We start from the raw sequence: 17,751 nt of genomic DNA on the forward strand, positions 1-17,751 counted from the left end.
TACTAAATCCACTGAAGAAAAAAAGTGGTTTTATATGGAGGTTAGAAACACAAGCTATCAGTTATTCACACACCAGAATTCCTTTAGTAAAGGTATTCCAGAATTTTTTTTCTACAATCATGTAAAAATCCAGAATGTAAAATAATTCTCCAAACTTATCAGGGCCCACAGAATAATAGTAAAGAAAAACTTGGAATTCAAAGAGGGGGGGAAAAAAAAACAAACCCAAAACACTTGGTACTTAAAAGTTAAATTATATATATGTAGCTTATTATGAATACTCACCTTATCTAAACCTATGAAGGTTGCAACTCCAATATTATGCTTTTTAAGGAAGTTTACACATTCTTGGGCTGTATCAATAGAATCAACAACAATGTAGTCTAATGCATGACAACAAGAAGAAATAGCAACATCGTATTTTTCATCAATAGCTCCTAAGTCCCCCTAATAATTAAGAAGAAGGGCAAAAGTTAATTCATATTCAGAAAGAAATTGGATAAAAAGCACCATTTTATTACCATCCATGGACTTTTAGTTACCTTTTCTCTTTTAAAATATGGTGGTGCTTGGATTTGAACTCAAGATCTTGCACTTGCTAGGCAGGTGCTCTCCCACTTGAGCTATGCACCCAGTCCTTTCTGCTTTGGCTACTGTAAGATTATGTCAGGTATGGCCTGGCTTCTCACATGGCAGGCACTTGAAGATTGGTCATGATTGGCCTCGAACTACGATCCTCCTGACCTCTGCCTCTTGATTAGTTGGGATTACAGTTGTGAGGGCAGTCTTAAAGTTACTTTTAATTGAAAAATTAAATACATACATGGTGTTTAAGCACACAAAAAGGAGCTAGGTGTGGTGACACATACCTCCCAGCATTTAGGAGGCTAAGGCAGGAGAGTGGTAGTTTGAGATCAGACTGGGTTACATAGTTCAGTGCAGCCTGCCTGTGCTACACAGCAAGCCCATCTCAAAAACCTCAAAACAAAACAAACAAAACCAAAACCCAAAGACAAAGACAAAGAAAGGAAAAAAGTGTTCCTACCCTGGGGATGGAACCCAGCAAGCTTGGCAAGTGCTCTACCACTGAGCCTACAAAGTTTTTAATCTACTTTTTATAAAAAGTTTATGGATATGTGGTTTTAATTCTTAATGAGCACAGGATGAAAGAACTGTTTTTATTTTGTGAAAACATAATGTAGATACGAGATCTAAAAGTACTATAAGCAAAACAAGGTATAAACTTTTAATTACTGAAAGCCATCCAAGACTATGTAAATCCTGATGAAATATAGTTGTCTGCTATCGATGTACTACCTTAAACTATAGGGCAGTACTGGCTTTAGTCGTCCTTAAGGGCAAATAAATAGGAGCAACCATTTATCTTCAAGAAAATACAGTGGAAGTCACCTGACACCAGAAATAGAAGCAACTGCATGGGTTTATGTTTGTTGTTCCAGGTCATTCTGTTTCCGTCTTTACAATGTGACTTGGGAACTGTGTTAACAGTTCCTTTGGCTCTCTAGCATTAGGCAGTTTGAGTTTATCAGCTGAGACTGCAGCAGGGTAGGAGATGAAGAAGACTAAGGCATTCATTTTTCTTCTTCTTCCAGATCATAGCTCCCTTCACTCTTGAGGCTCAATGGCCCCCAGGTGAGCTAGCCTTGGGGTTCCAGGTTAACCCTTATTGATTTTCCTAAACTATAGCCAAAACCTTAAGTACAATGTTGATAAACTCAGAATATATGAAATATATAAATACATGAAATTTTTTTAAAAAGGAGAGCTTGGTTAAATTTGCTTATCAACTACTAGTTTTGGGTATTTATAAAATGGCTGTGGTTGTCTAAAACTAAATAAACAGCAAAAAACTTTGGAGCAAAATGCTTGAAAATGACTGTCCCTTAATATGTAATTAAGTCAAAGTAAGAAGATAATTTACAATGCTTTTCTTGAGAAAAGATATAAGGTCATTCTCAAATAAATCTACTTTACCAATCTTCCATATATTCCTGGAATCCTGCCAGATTTTTTTTCTTGAATTATTGCATCAAGGACTTTCCCCCTACTTCGATTTATTGCTAAGGAACTCTTTGCTTCTTCAACTTTTTGGAAAAGATCATGAACCAAAGTTTTGAAGTGTACTTCTTCTTGTGCAACTTTCTGAAGTTCTTTTTCTTTCTAAAAGTGAAAGTAAAGAAAATGAAAACCAGAAGCATCAGATCCTAAATAGACCAAATGACAGCATATAATTAGCTATAATACTTTGATAATGATAAAGGAATAGGCCAAGAATAGACACATGAATGGGAACTGAGCTTCCATATCAGAACTTTGGCTTTGACGAATATGGACAGGTATCTTGTTCTAAAGGGGGGCATACATTTTTGGGTCAATAAGGGAACACAGTGCAGTAAGGCTCCAGGAGTGGCCCGTCATCTCAATAAAGAACTGCAACTATGGAAGCCTCAGTTTGGCTTCATATATGTTAGGCATAAGCATGCCCCAATTCCTAGGTTCTTCCCTAACTGACAGCAGACCTAGGAACAGGATTTCAAGTATGAGTGCGTGGGCAGTGCTATGGTTATGCTGTTCTTTGCTTTCTGTTAAATAAAAGAGAAATGAAAAAACAAAACACAGCTCAGAAACAAAGGAGAGAAAGACAACTGTGTAGTTCTATTGCTTAACGCCACTGACAAGAGCCACACAGATGGCCACATGCTCAGTTTCCTAGTCTCCAGTTACTAGAAGTCCTCTTTTCTAACTGGTGTTCTCCCCTGATTCCTGGTTTTAAATAATCTTTATAACCTGTTACATAGGCACAAAGTAAAAGCTCAAGTTATAGATATAACTACCACAAACAGAAGTATATAATTTACACTTAAATTGGACACAATCATGAACCTCCCCCCCCCAGAGATAAAATACTGTACATTTATTAAAGTGAATATGACTTGATTGTGTTGGTGGTTATTTGCTATGTGATGCTCCTGGGGAAAAAATCTAGTTAGTTCCTTTCTCCCTCCCTTCTTCTTCTTCTTCTTCTTCTTCTTTTTTCTTTTTGTAGTGCTGGGTATAGAACCCAGGGCCTTAAGCATGCTAGGAAAGCCTTTTACCACGGAGCTATGAGCTATCCCACCAGCCCAGTTTCTTAATATTCTCAATTCATATCATATGAAGAACTAAAATGCTGACTCTGCTCTTTAGAGGTTCTACGAAGTAAAAAAAAAAAAAAAAAAAAAAAAAAAGATACATACATACCGGTCACTTTAGATGCTGAGATTAAAAACAGAAAATACACAAGCAAAGATTTACCTCCTTTAATTCTTGTTCAGCTTGAGGGAGTTTTGCCTCTATGTCTCCGATTGCAGCTTTCCTTTCTTTGAGAGTCTCAGAAGCCGCAATTAAAGCTTCCTTTGCTTTACTTAATTGAGACACTGCAGTATTATGTCGACTGAGATAGATGTCAAGTTCTGACTGGGCTACATCCATCTTAGAGCGTGCTTCATTTACTGATTTGTTGAACCCCATAAGTTCTTTCTCTCGACTCTGTTAAAATACAAGTCTATTAAATCTGAAATATATTTAACCTAAATGTATTTCAAACCTAAACTGAAATGGAAACCACACATTTTAAGAAAGGATATTCTACAAGCATTGTATATAGAAATAAGTAACTCTTACAAATGGAGATTAACAGTCTAGCCTTTACATAGTCTTTCCCCAAATGATGTCCGAAGGGCAAGAGGTGAATCTTAGCATGTTCATTTTTAGACAATGAAACAAAAAAGAAATAATTGAAAGAGAAAAACTTGGGCCTAAAGTTTTGATTCTATGCTTTTCCACATTATAAGAACTACTCAGAAAGTTTCCTCAAGAGTATTTACAAATTGAAAAGTCTTTACATTTTGCTAAAGAATGAAGACCTTAAGTCCTAGTTTTTGCCAACACAGGGTGCAAGGTTCATACAAATACTCAGTGCATATTAAATCAGCAAATGTGCAAATCCACCTTCCCTTAAGTATTCCATCATGAAAGCTACTGCATTACTCATTGCCATTTATCACATAGGTCTACTTCGTAGTGTGATCTTAGAAGATGTCCATATTCCAAAGCAGGATCTACTAAGCTTATGTTCAGCTAATTAAACTACCACTGTCTATTTAAAATTCTATTTAACATGCTCAGCACTGCTGAAAGGCTGTGCTGAATATAAACAAAGCAAACTTCACATTTATATTTTTTGTTATGCACATGGTATCAGTGTGACAACTTCTTCCTGTTGTTTTATTAACCAAGTGATAAAAATAACATAGTTAACATTATCTTACTTTATAGGCACTGTATGTAAATCTACTTAGTTTTTATTTACATAAAACTGATAATATTTTCTTCTTCATCTTGTGGAAGATGTCTTGGAGACCTAACAACCTATGCTAAAGTCGAGATAGTAAGTGATCTAGCCACAACTTTTAACTATTACACATGCTATAAAAACAAAAAGGAAGATGTTATTAATCTGTGCTTGCTGTGGCCCCAGCCTTTAAAGGTAGTTAGTACAGTAGTTACCAAGGAGAGAATATGATTGACTCATGGTGGCTACATGTCAAAGCACACGATATGTTTTCTATCATTACAAATTCTCATTCAGTTAACTTTTTAAAATAGGAGAGCAGAAAACAAAAGGGAAAGAGTCTAGGTTGAATAGTTTTAGGAACTTTGGATACTAAAAGGCTAAAATACTCTCTTTTTTAAGAGATGCTGTCTTACTGTCTTGCCCAGGCTGGCCTTGAATACCCAATCATGCCTCAGCCTTCCAGTAGCCGGGAGTAGCTACTGTGCCTGACCTAAACTTACTCTTTCAAAAGTTGCATTTAGTATTACTGCAAAAACAATCTTCAAGTAAAAAAAAAAAAGCCAAAATCAACAGCGATAAAGAATCTTACTTCTTTTTCTTTCTGAAGCCCTTGTGTTTCTTGTTTAAGGCTATCCATCACTTCCTTTAATTTTTTTTCTTCTTTCTCTTTTTCCTTCTCAAGGGAATTGTTTCTAGTTGTTGTCTCAGTTATGATATTCTTACTCTTGGCAGGTATACTTTTAAATTCTTCAACCTGAGATTATAAACCAAATTGTTACAGGAGCATATTCCTTAGGCTACCCAATACAATCAAAATTGGACCATTTTAAAAATGATTTCTTGGGCTGTAGGTGTAGCTCAATGGTAAGAACACAAGCTCACATGTACAAGGCCCCGGGTTCAATCTCCAGCAACGCCCCACTCCCCAAATTATTTCTTAGGAGATCTAGGCTTTCTTTTTTTTTTTTTTTTAAAGTCTATTAGCTTCCAACACTTTAGTGCTTTCCTTGTGAAGTAGTCTGCTGATATTACTTGTTTTTTTAAAATTATTATTATTGCTGTACTGGGTGGGGGTACATTGTAGCATTTATAAAGCTTGAATTCACCCCCTTCACTGTTCTTTTATCCTCCTTCCCCAATTCCTGGGACAGTTTCAATAGGTGTCACTTTTACATTTACATACACGTGTATACATTGTTTGCACCGTGTATACATTGTTTGCACCGTATTCATCCTCCTACCCCTTTCCCTGCCACCCCCTCCACAGAACCTGTCCTGCCTTCTTATTCTGATTTTGTAGAAGAAAAAACATAAAAGTTATTTTAAAAATTCATGTATTTATACTTTATAATTGGATTTTAATTGGTACTAACAAATATTTTCCCATTCAATGTAATTTCTGAGTTCTGTCAGTCTAATGGTATTGATTCACTAACGAAAGAAAATTTTTCCTGGCAAAGTTTTTAAGTCTGGTTTCCATCACTCCTGATTTCAGGATATAATTATCCTTTCACTATAAAGATGCTCCAAATATACATGTAGTTTTCCTATGGTATATAATAAGGTACCATATATTATCATTTTTCTTTCCTACCCCACCCCAATCCTAAAATTGCTCAGAACTTCTCCCTTCTAGTCACCAGAAGTTAAATTAATTAATATTTTATCCTATTAAAACTTTCTGATAATAATCACTTAACCACATTTTTTTGTCAAAATGCTAATACCTTTTTAACAGTGACACTTGGCTTAGCCTAACTTGGGAAATATCCCAAAGTCTGTGTTTGTTTACTCTGATTGTAAACAGAAGTTCAGAATTTCCCAAAATGTTCTAGAAACATTGATTCAATCCTCTTTGTTAGCTATGCTGAGTACAAACTATTTTGTTAACAAATACATTTGAAAATGCTTATAAGGTAATATAAAGCCTAAGCTGACATTTTTGTGTCACTATATGGAGCAAAGCTGTTTTATTAATTAGCATTTTATTCATATCTGATAAAGTTATGAATGTAGTTTGAGACCTAAATTACTTTTATTACAGTCTGGCTCTAGCTAGTTAGATTTCTCCCTATTCTGGTCCAAACTTCATTTTTCTTTTCTTTTAACCCCAGAATAGATAATCTCTCACTTGTAAAATTATGAGATTTCTTCCCCATCTTTGCTTAATGGGTAATTTATCCTCTGGTCTTTTTTAGCTTGACTTTTTTTAGGAGGCAGGCAATATTTTAAAGTCTGTAATACCTCATCAAGAATGCCCTTTTCAACCACTGCTCTACAGTAGAAAACTATCATTATCACCAGAATTGTAAATGATTTCCCAACATTTTATTCTATTATATGTTCTAAAACTCAAAGCCAATATATATACATAAGGTTTCTCTTAGGGAACAAAATCATGTTTAGAGATAAAACATTTGACATACAGAATCCTAATTCATTCTTTTAGGCGACAAGGGGCAAGCAATTTGTGAAAAAGAAACTAGACCTAATGTTTTCGGTTTTTTTCAATACCTACCTTTTCTTTCTCTTTTTGAAGTTGTTTGTCCAGTTTTTTGGCTTTACTTGAGGCATGTTTTAGTTTCTCCCTAACTTGAACATCTTCCAAATCTAGCTGTGTAAATTTTTCTTTATTCTCCTCAATAAATTTTGTAATTTTATTCAGTTTCCTAGCAAAGCAAGTAAATATCAGTGGTTATTTTGGATAGTCAGTTATTTTAAAACCATATGATATACCCTTCCTGGGATGCTTCTTCTCTATATATGTTCAAGCTCTTATTAAGTAGGATCTTAAAACTTTCCATCTTCCAAGCTGACCTTAAATGTTTAAGATGTTAAAATTCTTTAGTACAAGAGTTTTTACTTTTCTAAGATGGAAAGGAAATATAACATCTTCAAGTGATTTTGTCTTGGTATATGAAAATTTTATCATGGAAGTAAAAAGAAAATTAAACTCACATAGGTAAGAGATACTAGTGCCATTTACTACTGGCACAGAATAGGGTTATGATAAAATTTAAAAAAAAAAAAAAAAAAGTCTATTGGGCTGGAGGTGGCTCAAGTGGTAGAGTGCCTGCCTAACAAGTGCAAGGCTGAGTTCGAGTTCAAGCACCAGTACACCCACTCCGTCAAAAAACAATTCCTATGTAGAATAACCCAAGTTCCACCTCTAAATCAGATTTCTGAACTATTAAAAGATCAACCTGTCAGGCCAAATACTTGTTTTTAGTTTTGTTACTGTATTCAGCCACTAGGGGGTGGCATCTCTCCACTATTGAGAACAAGAATTGGCTAATCCGTAACAATGAGTTGTACGTAGGGCAATAAAGTATTTTTTCTTCTTTGGCAAAGAGGAGATAATCCATCTTATATGCTGGCAGAGGTATCACACTCAATGTGCTAGCAGTTAGTTTACATGTAGACACACATGTGATACAATCAACTGAATCTAAATATTTGTAATACTTTCCAAAAGATTATTACTTCTCTACATCTTTTACAGCTTTATTCTTAGCTTTCATTTCATTTGAAAGTATACTGCTCTTTTCATTAATTTCTTTGGTATCTTCATTAATTTTTTCCTTTTGAGTTTCCATCTCAGCAATTCGTTTCTGTAGATCATAACTGGAGAGGAAAAAAAAATTAGAGATTCTAAAATGCCTTTTCTAAAACTGTATAACTATTTTAGTAAAATCAGTTCTTTCTGAAGTATTTTGAAATCCAGTGAATTTATAATTAATTAGGATCCTTTCCAGGATCAAAGCTAGAATTTAGGAATAGATTCATTGTAAACAAAATTTGAAAGAAGGGACAATAGTCCCTCTTCATCAACATTTTGCTGTTCACAGTAAAGCATCATCCTGAAAATATTAAATGGTAAATTCCAGACATAAACAATGTATTTGTTTTAAACTGAATTCTGCCTTGCCTTGTGAATCTTTGATCAGTGCTGTAAACTATACACTTCACCTCAATAGTCACGTTGTAGCCATCCTGGTTATCAGACTCAACTCTAAAGTGTTTAAGTCATATTAATAAATGCTAACAAGACTCTGAGGCATAAACTATGGAAGGCCAGATTAACCCTGCACATTGTGGCACTGCTGTAGGGCATAGAGGGAAACACGTAAGATGCGGCATTACTCTTGGTTTCAGGTATCCACTGGAGATATGTGAAAAGATCTCTGCATATGTAAAATTATTAAAGATAATATATAAACACTTGTGAAACTATATCCCAACTTAAAGGAGGATACTACGTAGTCAAAGATCTCATAAAAAACCCTCTAATTTATTGAATTTAGCACTTATTTTTCACAGCAATCTCATTTCTTTACTACAGGAAAAAGAAGGGTTTTCATTTAATAGTTCTACAAACAATGAGTAAGGTACTTACATATAATATTGACAAACATGATTCTTTTTTTTAAATATTTCATTTTCTAAGGTAAGAAATTCAATGGCTATGTTTTTCTCTCCTTCTAAGGCATCCTTTTCCTTTTCAACCATTTTAACTCTGTTTAACTAAAAAAAAAAAAAAAAAAGTACACTTTAAAGATTCAATATACACTTCATATGTACATTTTGATTTTAAAATACTCCAATATTAGCTAAAGGAAAAAGACATCCTAATAAAGAACATGTTCATCTTAAAAGCTGACAATATAATACAAAGTTCAATCTGAAATAGTATTCTTTAGTGATTACGTTTGTAAAATTAATTTATTCATAAATGAGACATTCTCATTTACAATAAAAGGCTACAGAAGATTCACCTTCTCTCCTCTGTGTTCATTTAATATTTCAACTCTCCGACACAAGACTTTAATTGGTTCATTTAGCCGTCCACAACCAATGATATCTTCTAAATATTCAAGCATACCCTCGTCGTGTTCAGTCTGGCCTTTTGGTTTCATCATAGCAATCTGTTCAACTTCACCCTTTAAAAAAAGCCATATTTCATATTTATTGTATATGTTTTGCTAACTCAATCTTATGTGAGAATTAGGGTCAATTAACAAAACTAATTAGTAATAACTAACTACGTGATATTAAGTAGTTTAAAAAATTTTTAAGAGGTAAGACGAGTTTTTACATTTCATATAAATTCTTATAAAATTACAATGTACACAAACAAATGCACACAGAGCCAAAAGAATGTTTCCCAATAAGAGTGTTCTTTCAGTGTAAGTAAATAACTTTCCTACTAAGCCAAATTAAAGTTCCTGTTCTAAAACAGAATTTTCAAGACCTTGGTTAAACTGTACAAGGAACCCTGCCCTAGTGCAGTTTCACTCTTGATACGGGTATATAGTTTCTTTATAGACCTGGTGTTTGAGTTCCTAAACATGTGATGTGCTTCACAAGATGCTTAAAATTTAATGTTCTGATTTTCTAAAAACAAGAGCCTTAAGTGGAAGAGGAAATTACCTATGTCTCATGGTAATAATGAGAGACACTCAACTGATCACCTTGACTGGCACTGGTATATGACACAGGAAAACTTTTGTTTGCAATCATTAGCAACTTTAGCTATAATTAAAATCTTAGATTAACCCAATATATTTGTATTTAATTATGCAATTACAAAGACAAAAGAAAAACCTACTATCAGTAGCCATCAAGGCCAACTGTCAGGCAACCATCTGGTTTGACAGTCTCAACAAGTTCAGGCAAACTGCTATTGCTAATTTACAGAAGTGGCCTGCTTGTACTATGTACTCTGTAATACAAGGGATTGGCAGGCAAGTGAAAAAATAAATCTTGTATTTTCAGCAAAATGGCTAAGCTAAAGGCAAGAAAAAGAATCACTCATTAATGACAAGGTGTCGTATTTTTTAAAAAAGCCTTAACATGGTAAGTTAAAAAAAAAACAAAGACAAAAACAAAGCTTACATACGATGAGATAAAACAGCTCACTGACAGGCAAACTTTGTAATAGTTTTATATATCACATCACATTGGACCTGGACAATCCCTTAGCACTATGTGATTAAGTATAAAATGCAATTGTCATCCAAAAGGACTGTTATTTATTCTATGTAATATTATATGTAAAATTATAGTATGTTATGTATGAATCAAGGTATAAATAGTTTACACAGGTGAAAATATTCTTAATAGCACCATGTATTTTCCTGGCCAAATTTATTTAAGAAATGGAGTACAGCTATGAGGAAATAACCCACCTTTGGGTTGTTTTATTTTTCCCTTTCTTCAAAATTAAGATATAGGATATAAAGCTGATTGCCTCTGTAGTAAGGATGTCAATTAAATAAAAAGTTAAAAGTTCACTTATGAATCAAAATAGTTCCACCTCATGACCCACACATTTTTGGATGTTCTACTGTATTGCCTTTCTTTTGGCTTAGCACTACTGAGTCAAAGGGTGTGAACAGTTAGGTCTTCATTCGTCTTTTGACTATGAGGACTGCTGTGGTTTTCTAGAGACAACTTAGGACTTTTCTTGTGGTTTTGCTCCTTGATGTCCCCTACATGGTCTAGTACTTGCTACTCTGCTTTCTAATCCTTATTCTACTTTGTGTTATCTGCAGTGTAACCTGTGGGATGACAGTATGACAGTCTGTGCCTAGAAGACTACTTATTTTTCAGGAAACTTACCTACCCACGTGACATATAAAATTATTTTCATGTAGGTCAGTAAGCTCAGTATTATCTCAGAAACTATTTGTCAAGGCTCCAAATCACAAGTAGCGATGGAATAATGACATAATAAGATATTTCAAGTCGTCAATACACGCACACTGTTTTCTCAGTGGTGTAGTGCTTGCCTGGCATATGTGAGGCCTTGGCTTTAACACCCAGCACCACAAAACAAAACAAAACAAAACAAAAGAACAACAACAAAAGGCTTAATTACTGAAGGCTTAATTGGGTACCAAACAAGGATATTGTGATTCAGTTATACATTGTTTGATATTCTTATTTATAGGAATATAGAGCTTGGAAATCTAAGAGGAATGAATAGTAAGAGCCCTGTATCATTATTAAAATGAAATCCAAACTTTAGCAAGCATGAACTATAGAAAACTTAAATAGCATATAGTTATAATACGTGTGTTCACATCAAAATTAAATGACCCAGGCTTTAAATTTTTTTGTTGCAGTGGCTGGAGATTCAACTTAGGGCCTCACGCATGTTAGGCAAGTGCTCTACCACTGAGCTAAAATTCCAGCCTCTTGGGCTCTGAATTTCTATTTTGTCTTAATAATCTTCACATCTATTCTGGTTGCTCAGGGGCAGCTTCTTATTTATTTTTTTTTCCAGAGTTGGAGTAGTGATTCAGACACCTGTGGAAAAGTGAGGTATTACTGAGAAAGCCCCACAATTTCTTTTCATATTATAGCCATATACTTTATTCATATAGAACCCAAGTAGTATATGCTATGCCAACCTTGAGAAGCACATTGAAAAATGCCAAAGCAGAAAACAATTTAGTTCTTATTTTAAACTTTTTTTTTTGTTTTTTTTTTAGAGACAGATTCCCTGTCTAACTCAAGCTGTTCAAACTCAAGATCTTTCTGTATCCACCCTCTGAGAGCTGGTACACTTAGCACTGTATGATCATCATACCTGGCCTTTTAGGTTTTTGTAATACAAAGAGAAAGCACACTAGGTTGGGCCAGGCGCAGTGGCATGCGCCTGTGATCCAGGTACTTGGGAAGTGGAGACCATAGAATCGTGGTTTGAGGTCATTTTAGGCAAAAAGTTGCTGAGATCCCATTTCATCAAATCAAGTATGGTGGTGTGTGCCTGCAATCCCAGCTATGCAGGAGGCGTAAGTGAGAAACTCACTGTCCAAGGCTAGCCGCGGGCAAAAATGTGAGACCCTATTGGAAAAACAACTAAAGCAAAAAAGGGATAGAGTATGGCTCAAGGTGTAGAGTACCTGCCTAAGCAAGCATGAGGCCCTCAGTTTAAACCTCAGTTCTGTCTAAAATTAGACAAATAAATAAGTAGGCACACAAATTGAAACTTTTGACAAAATTAAAATTATGTTAGTAGCTGTTGCTTTTAAGGAGTTTACAAAAGCACTCCTGAGACAGCAATCATTAATACAACTTTGAAGTGTAATAAAAGCATTAAGGTTATAATTTTACACTTAAATGGAGCAAAACCAATTACATCTAATTAATATGTCATAGTTACTGAAATATACAGAGGTAATAGAACTCCTTGTTTGGACCATTGGTTATTACAATGTAGCCAAGGCTCCCCAATAAAGGTACAGTATATATAAAAGGGAAAACGTATCCTTTCCTTATGGAAATAAAAATAAAATGGTCAATCACAATCTAACACTTTTTGAGGGAACGTATAAAAATGTTTTAAGAACAAGAAATGGGGCTTAACCATCTTTATATTACTTATAACATCTTAGCATAGTGTCTTATTAGAAACGCATTTGAATGGTCAACTAATGAAATTTTAAGTGGATCCAAACACTAGAAATGCTTACTTAAAAAACCCACCAAACCAATATATAAACACTGTAAAATTTTTTTGCTCTTACGGATGTCTAAATCAAGCACAAATCTTAAAAATAAATGTTTTACGTTTACTAAGCTCAGATTACTTGGCGGAGGAGGGGGTTCATTACTACCACAGTCCAAACAGTCTATTTTATTCGAAGTAATCATTTATGTTTGGATGCTGATATAATTTCTCAGCCTTTCCAGTCATGGGTAGTTTTATTATTTATTTATTTATTAAAATAAATGTTAGTTGCTGGAAGGGAATGTAATTAAAAAACTGCAATCTTACTTACCTTCAGATCTCTAGTGTAAGAGGCTAAGAGTGTGGCAAGGAGCTAAAAGCTCCATGGAAACCAAGGTTACCCCCAAATTAATAGTACACCATTAGTTCTACCTAGTCCAATTCCTGCTTCTTCTTTCTAACAGGTGAATTGCTAAGGCTCTTATCCATAAATTTAATCAAATCAAACAATCTTTTAACTTGGAAGGTTTATCCTGGTATTATTTGGGAAGAAATGTTTTAAACAATTTGTTAAGAACAAAGAAAGGTTCAGATTATTGTAAGGACAAATGGCTCAAACACCCTAAGTACTTTAGAGGCATACTTTTAATATAAATCCAACAATTCATTAATTACTCTTATTTACTTTTTGGGGAAATTATGATAACCTTCCTGCATTACTCAATTATGTACAAAGAAGCAGCACAGAGGAAAAAAAATTGCCTTTGGAAGAGCTAAAATGCAGTCCACTTTATTTTGATGAAGTCTTTGCACAGATAAAAAACTGATTATCACAAGATGATAGTAAAGAAATAGCAAAGAATAAACAAAGTATAATTCCCTGAAAAATGTTATTATTAAATTTAGTATTATGAAGGGATAAACCTTTGTAATAAATCAAATTTCATAATATCAAAGTCCATAGTTTGATTTCAAAACAAACAAGAACCACATAATACTTTAAGCCTATATTTACATAAATCCAGATCTTGTTTAGAAACATATCTGCAACTTAATTCTCAACATTCATTTTTAATTCAGTTTGGGTCACTGAAGTATTACAAATATACTGGGCCTGGTAATAAAGGGTAGTAATTAAGGTTATTCCAGAATGTTGATCTGCTTTTTATACTATATGTCTAAAAATAATATTAAAAACATGAATGAAAAGCAGACTAAAATGTTTGAAGTGGGGTTAACACCTCAAAAATGTATTACTGGGAACAATCAGTCACCCAACATTCAGTATCAAATCAATATTCCCAACTTATTTAAAGACCAGCAGCAGCACAAGACATTACAGCATATTAGCAGCCATTTCTGCATAATGAAGTAGTTTTTTCATATTTTGCTCTTAAGTGATTCTGGATAGGGCACAGGAATAAGATGATGTCCTGAAATCAAACATGAATTTAAAAACATCTGACAAAGCCAAGATTTTACACAAATAACATTTTTTTCTGGAAGATGAGACATAGGAAAGAAAAAAACAATGCTGGTAGAATATACCTTTACTTATAAAAGTACTGTTTCTAATAAAAATCAACTTTATACCAGGCACCTACTTTTTATACCATTAAAAAAAAAGACTTTTGTTCTGTAAGAGTAGTGATATCTAAGAATACAGTATCAATAACTTTCTGATTTACCAATAGTAGTGGTTCAATATAGTAAGCCATTCTAAACAAAACAAAAACTAATCTGAGTAAACTTTTAGGTTTGGGTGAAATGTTAAAAAAGATTAAATTAGTTTAATGCTTAGGAAAATTTGTTAAATACCAAGTACACAGATTTGTTTTCTACACTGAAAAAGTAAGAATAAAGGAAGAGAGACTACTAAAAGATAACGGACCTCATTTCAAATGTTATCTTAAAGGGAAATACAAATAATGATACATAGTTGCTATATCCCTGTCACACTAAAGCAGCACAATAATATTGGTGTGTAATATTTATTTCACTACGCCAATATTTACGTGCTGCTAGAGCGGAACAAGCATGTCAGCCTAGGCAGATGCAAAATGACAGGTGCTGATGCAAACAGAGTTCTGAATGGATCTCCTTAAATTTCTAGAGCAGCAAATGATGATTCGCACCTTGGCTGTGGCATGTAAACCATGATGTGCTGCTACAGTACTTTAAGGTCTCAAAACACAGGAGCCATCCAACAGAGGAAGCCTCCAGCTTTATTGGAAAACAAAACAAACCAACAACAAGAAAATCTCTTAAGTCTTTAATAAATTTACCTGCAAGATCAAAAATCTATTGTGGTCCAAGTCAATTCCATGGCTTCGAAGAAGATTTCCAACATCTTTAAATGTCTTTTTCTTCCCACTTATATGATAGACAGAAGTATTATCTCTGTAGGCCGTTCTAGATACATAGAAGTTACTGTTAGGAATGACTTCATAATCATCCCCTTCCTGTTTTTAGGAAAAACAAAACCAGAAAACAACTATTGGTATTGAGTCACAGGTCTGCTTCAAATTCACTCCATACTGAAATTATTTCTATGAATAAAAAAACACTTCAATAGAACATGCACAAGAACTGGCAGTAGTTTTCAAGAATAACCTTGCTTAACAAAGAATAGATACTGTTCTAAGTTGGTTACTTTCTCAAAAAGCCCCCAAGAACAAAAGCCAAATCAAACAAACCAAAAGCTTCAGCTCCAAAAAAAGCCTAAAAATGTATTTGACTGGTAAGAGCCAACAAAGGTGGAGAAAAATCTCCCCACATCCAAGAGTCCCAACCTCAGTTAATAACCAAATTGATGGATTAGATTACTACTGCATTTTAAAGAAGCTACAGGAAGGGATGATTCAAGGAAATAGGAAGAAGGTAGAGAGATACATTTTTTTGGGGTGATACTTTTTTTTTGGTGGTGGTAGTGGGTGAAAGAATGTGCCAGTATTTAATCGAAGGTAAAAAAAAAAAAAGAACTGTTAATAATTTGAACTACATTCCTGATTTAAAAAAAAAATCAAGTAAGTACAAATCCATTTTAACATTAAAACACACTTATCCTTACTTCAAAGCTGTCATACTGAAGCTATGGCTTTTAAATTTTAGATGAATCAAATGTAATTAATAGGTAATGAAGCTGGTGGAGTGGCTCAAGTAGTAGAGCACCTGCCTACCAAGTGTGAGTCCCTGAGTTCAAATCCTAGTGCCACCAAAACCAACAACAAAAACAAAAAAAGCAAAAAAAAAAAAAAAAAAAAAAAAACCTGATTTGTTGGCATTATATTTTTTAATTCAAACTGTACAATGGAACAAAAAAGCAAAATTAAACTAGCTGCTTCTGTGTAACTAAAGCCCTTTATATTAAGGAAAAAAAAAACAATTAGCTATGTCACCTTTCCATTTCATTATGTAATTATATTCCTTCATTTTGAGGTTTTAGCCTGTCATTTTTTGAACTATGAATTTCCTAACTCCTTAAGACAGAAGCATTGTAAATAATCTAAATAGTTTACCTATGATTGTCTCTATTTCTAGAAAACAACCATGTCAGCTTGAAATTCTCCCATTTCAAAACAGCTTAATTACAGTAGTTCAAACTGAAGAAAAGCTCTTTCATATCACAGATACACAGGAACACTAATAACAAATTTAACGTGCACTGAAATAACAGAGATGGTAAAAATCAGCCGAATATTACATTTTCAAGATTAGGTAATTTATTCTAATAAACATCAAAAATGTAATTTAAAAAAGGAACCCAAAATTCACAGTAAAAGAATGCCTATTTAGCACTCGGAATCCAGAAACTGTTCAATGTGTTATTCCAAAAAGAGTAGGATTGCTGAGCTATTTATATTTATAATCCATTTTCCTGACTAAAAATTTTCATGTTTTATAGTTAACAGCCATTACCACTCCCCCAAAAGAAAACATGGCCTCGGAGGTAATGAAATCGTTACCTCTTTTGTTTTAATTATACACAAATTTTTCAAAGCTGATTTAAGCAACAACAAAATATGCAATGTACTGAAATCCTTTGTCTCCCTTACTTGAAGTTGCAAATAGAAAAAAAAAATCCCTTACCTTATCAATTATCTTTTGAAAATGAACTTCTACAGTACAACTCTGAATATCCTTGTGTTCATCAGAATTATGTATCAGCACTGACAGTTTTTTAGATCTTATTTTTTGTGCTCGATAGCCAAACACAAAAAGCATAGAATCAATAACATTGGATTTGCCACTGCCATTTGGCCCAATGATACAGGAAAAGCGCTGCATAAAAAACAGAATTTTTTTTTAAAGTTAAAGGTCATACTAATACTGATTTTAACTTTAACTTCTTGATTTTTTTACTTGCAGTAAAAACTACAGATATTTATAAGTTCTCATTATTAGGATTTACACAACTTGAGTTTTCTTACATCACGTTCTCTATCACAGGCTTCAACACCTTAAAAAAACATGCTCTAATTCTAATCCAGACTTTTTACAAAACTCATTCTAATAAAGGGAAAATACTCCCTTCAAACAGAAAGACTGTGTTCTATTCAGCGGGGAGAGCGTTATTGCTAAAGAGGTACTAAAGCTACTAGAAAAACAAAGGCTAATTTCAGTTATTAGAAGCATAGGCAACCTGGACCGTTCTGTGGTTATTTGAAATGGGCAGATACCTTATGGAAAGGTCCCAGAATTTTTTCCCCAGCATAGGACTTGAAGTTCTGGTTTACAATGTGAGTTATCATGAGCCGAGGAGCTCCAGCTTCATTGGTCATTGCTGGAGGCGGGGGTGGAGGAATGCTACTCAAAATCTCTTCTAGACTTCTGTCATCAAGCTCCTCACCTGGAGTCTCTGAATTGTTAAAGGCAGGGCAGGGAAGGCGGGGGAAAAGCCTGCGTTAGTGAGTGAGATCGAGGACTGCCGCTGGCT

The 17,751-nt window shown here is 34.0% G+C and overlaps 1 protein-coding gene across 1 annotated transcript in view; it reads right to left on the reverse strand.

The window, feature by feature from the left end:
* Positions 1–17,751, reverse strand: part of Smc4 (structural maintenance of chromosomes 4) — a 32,943-nt gene that overhangs the window by 13,549 nt on the left and 1,643 nt on the right. Inside the window, exons 3-13 of the mRNA XM_020180716.2 lie at positions 17,495–17,673; positions 16,905–17,096; positions 15,101–15,277; positions 9,133–9,297; positions 8,754–8,881; positions 7,841–7,981; positions 6,876–7,026; positions 4,947–5,111; positions 3,316–3,549; positions 1,996–2,181; positions 286–447 (exon numbers count right to left, since the gene is read on the reverse strand). Coding sequence (XP_020036305.2) covers positions 286–447; positions 1,996–2,181; positions 3,316–3,549; positions 4,947–5,111; positions 6,876–7,026; positions 7,841–7,981; positions 8,754–8,881; positions 9,133–9,297; positions 15,101–15,277; positions 16,905–17,096; positions 17,495–17,673 — 1,880 coding nt within the window. The remainder of the gene's footprint in view (positions 1–285; positions 448–1,995; positions 2,182–3,315; positions 3,550–4,946; positions 5,112–6,875; positions 7,027–7,840; positions 7,982–8,753; positions 8,882–9,132; positions 9,298–15,100; positions 15,278–16,904; positions 17,097–17,494; positions 17,674–17,751) is intronic.

The sequence above is a fragment of the Castor canadensis genome, chromosome 5, assembly GCF_047511655.1.
Source record: "Castor canadensis chromosome 5, mCasCan1.hap1v2, whole genome shotgun sequence".
Lineage (NCBI taxonomy): Eukaryota > Metazoa > Chordata > Mammalia > Rodentia > Castoridae > Castor > Castor canadensis.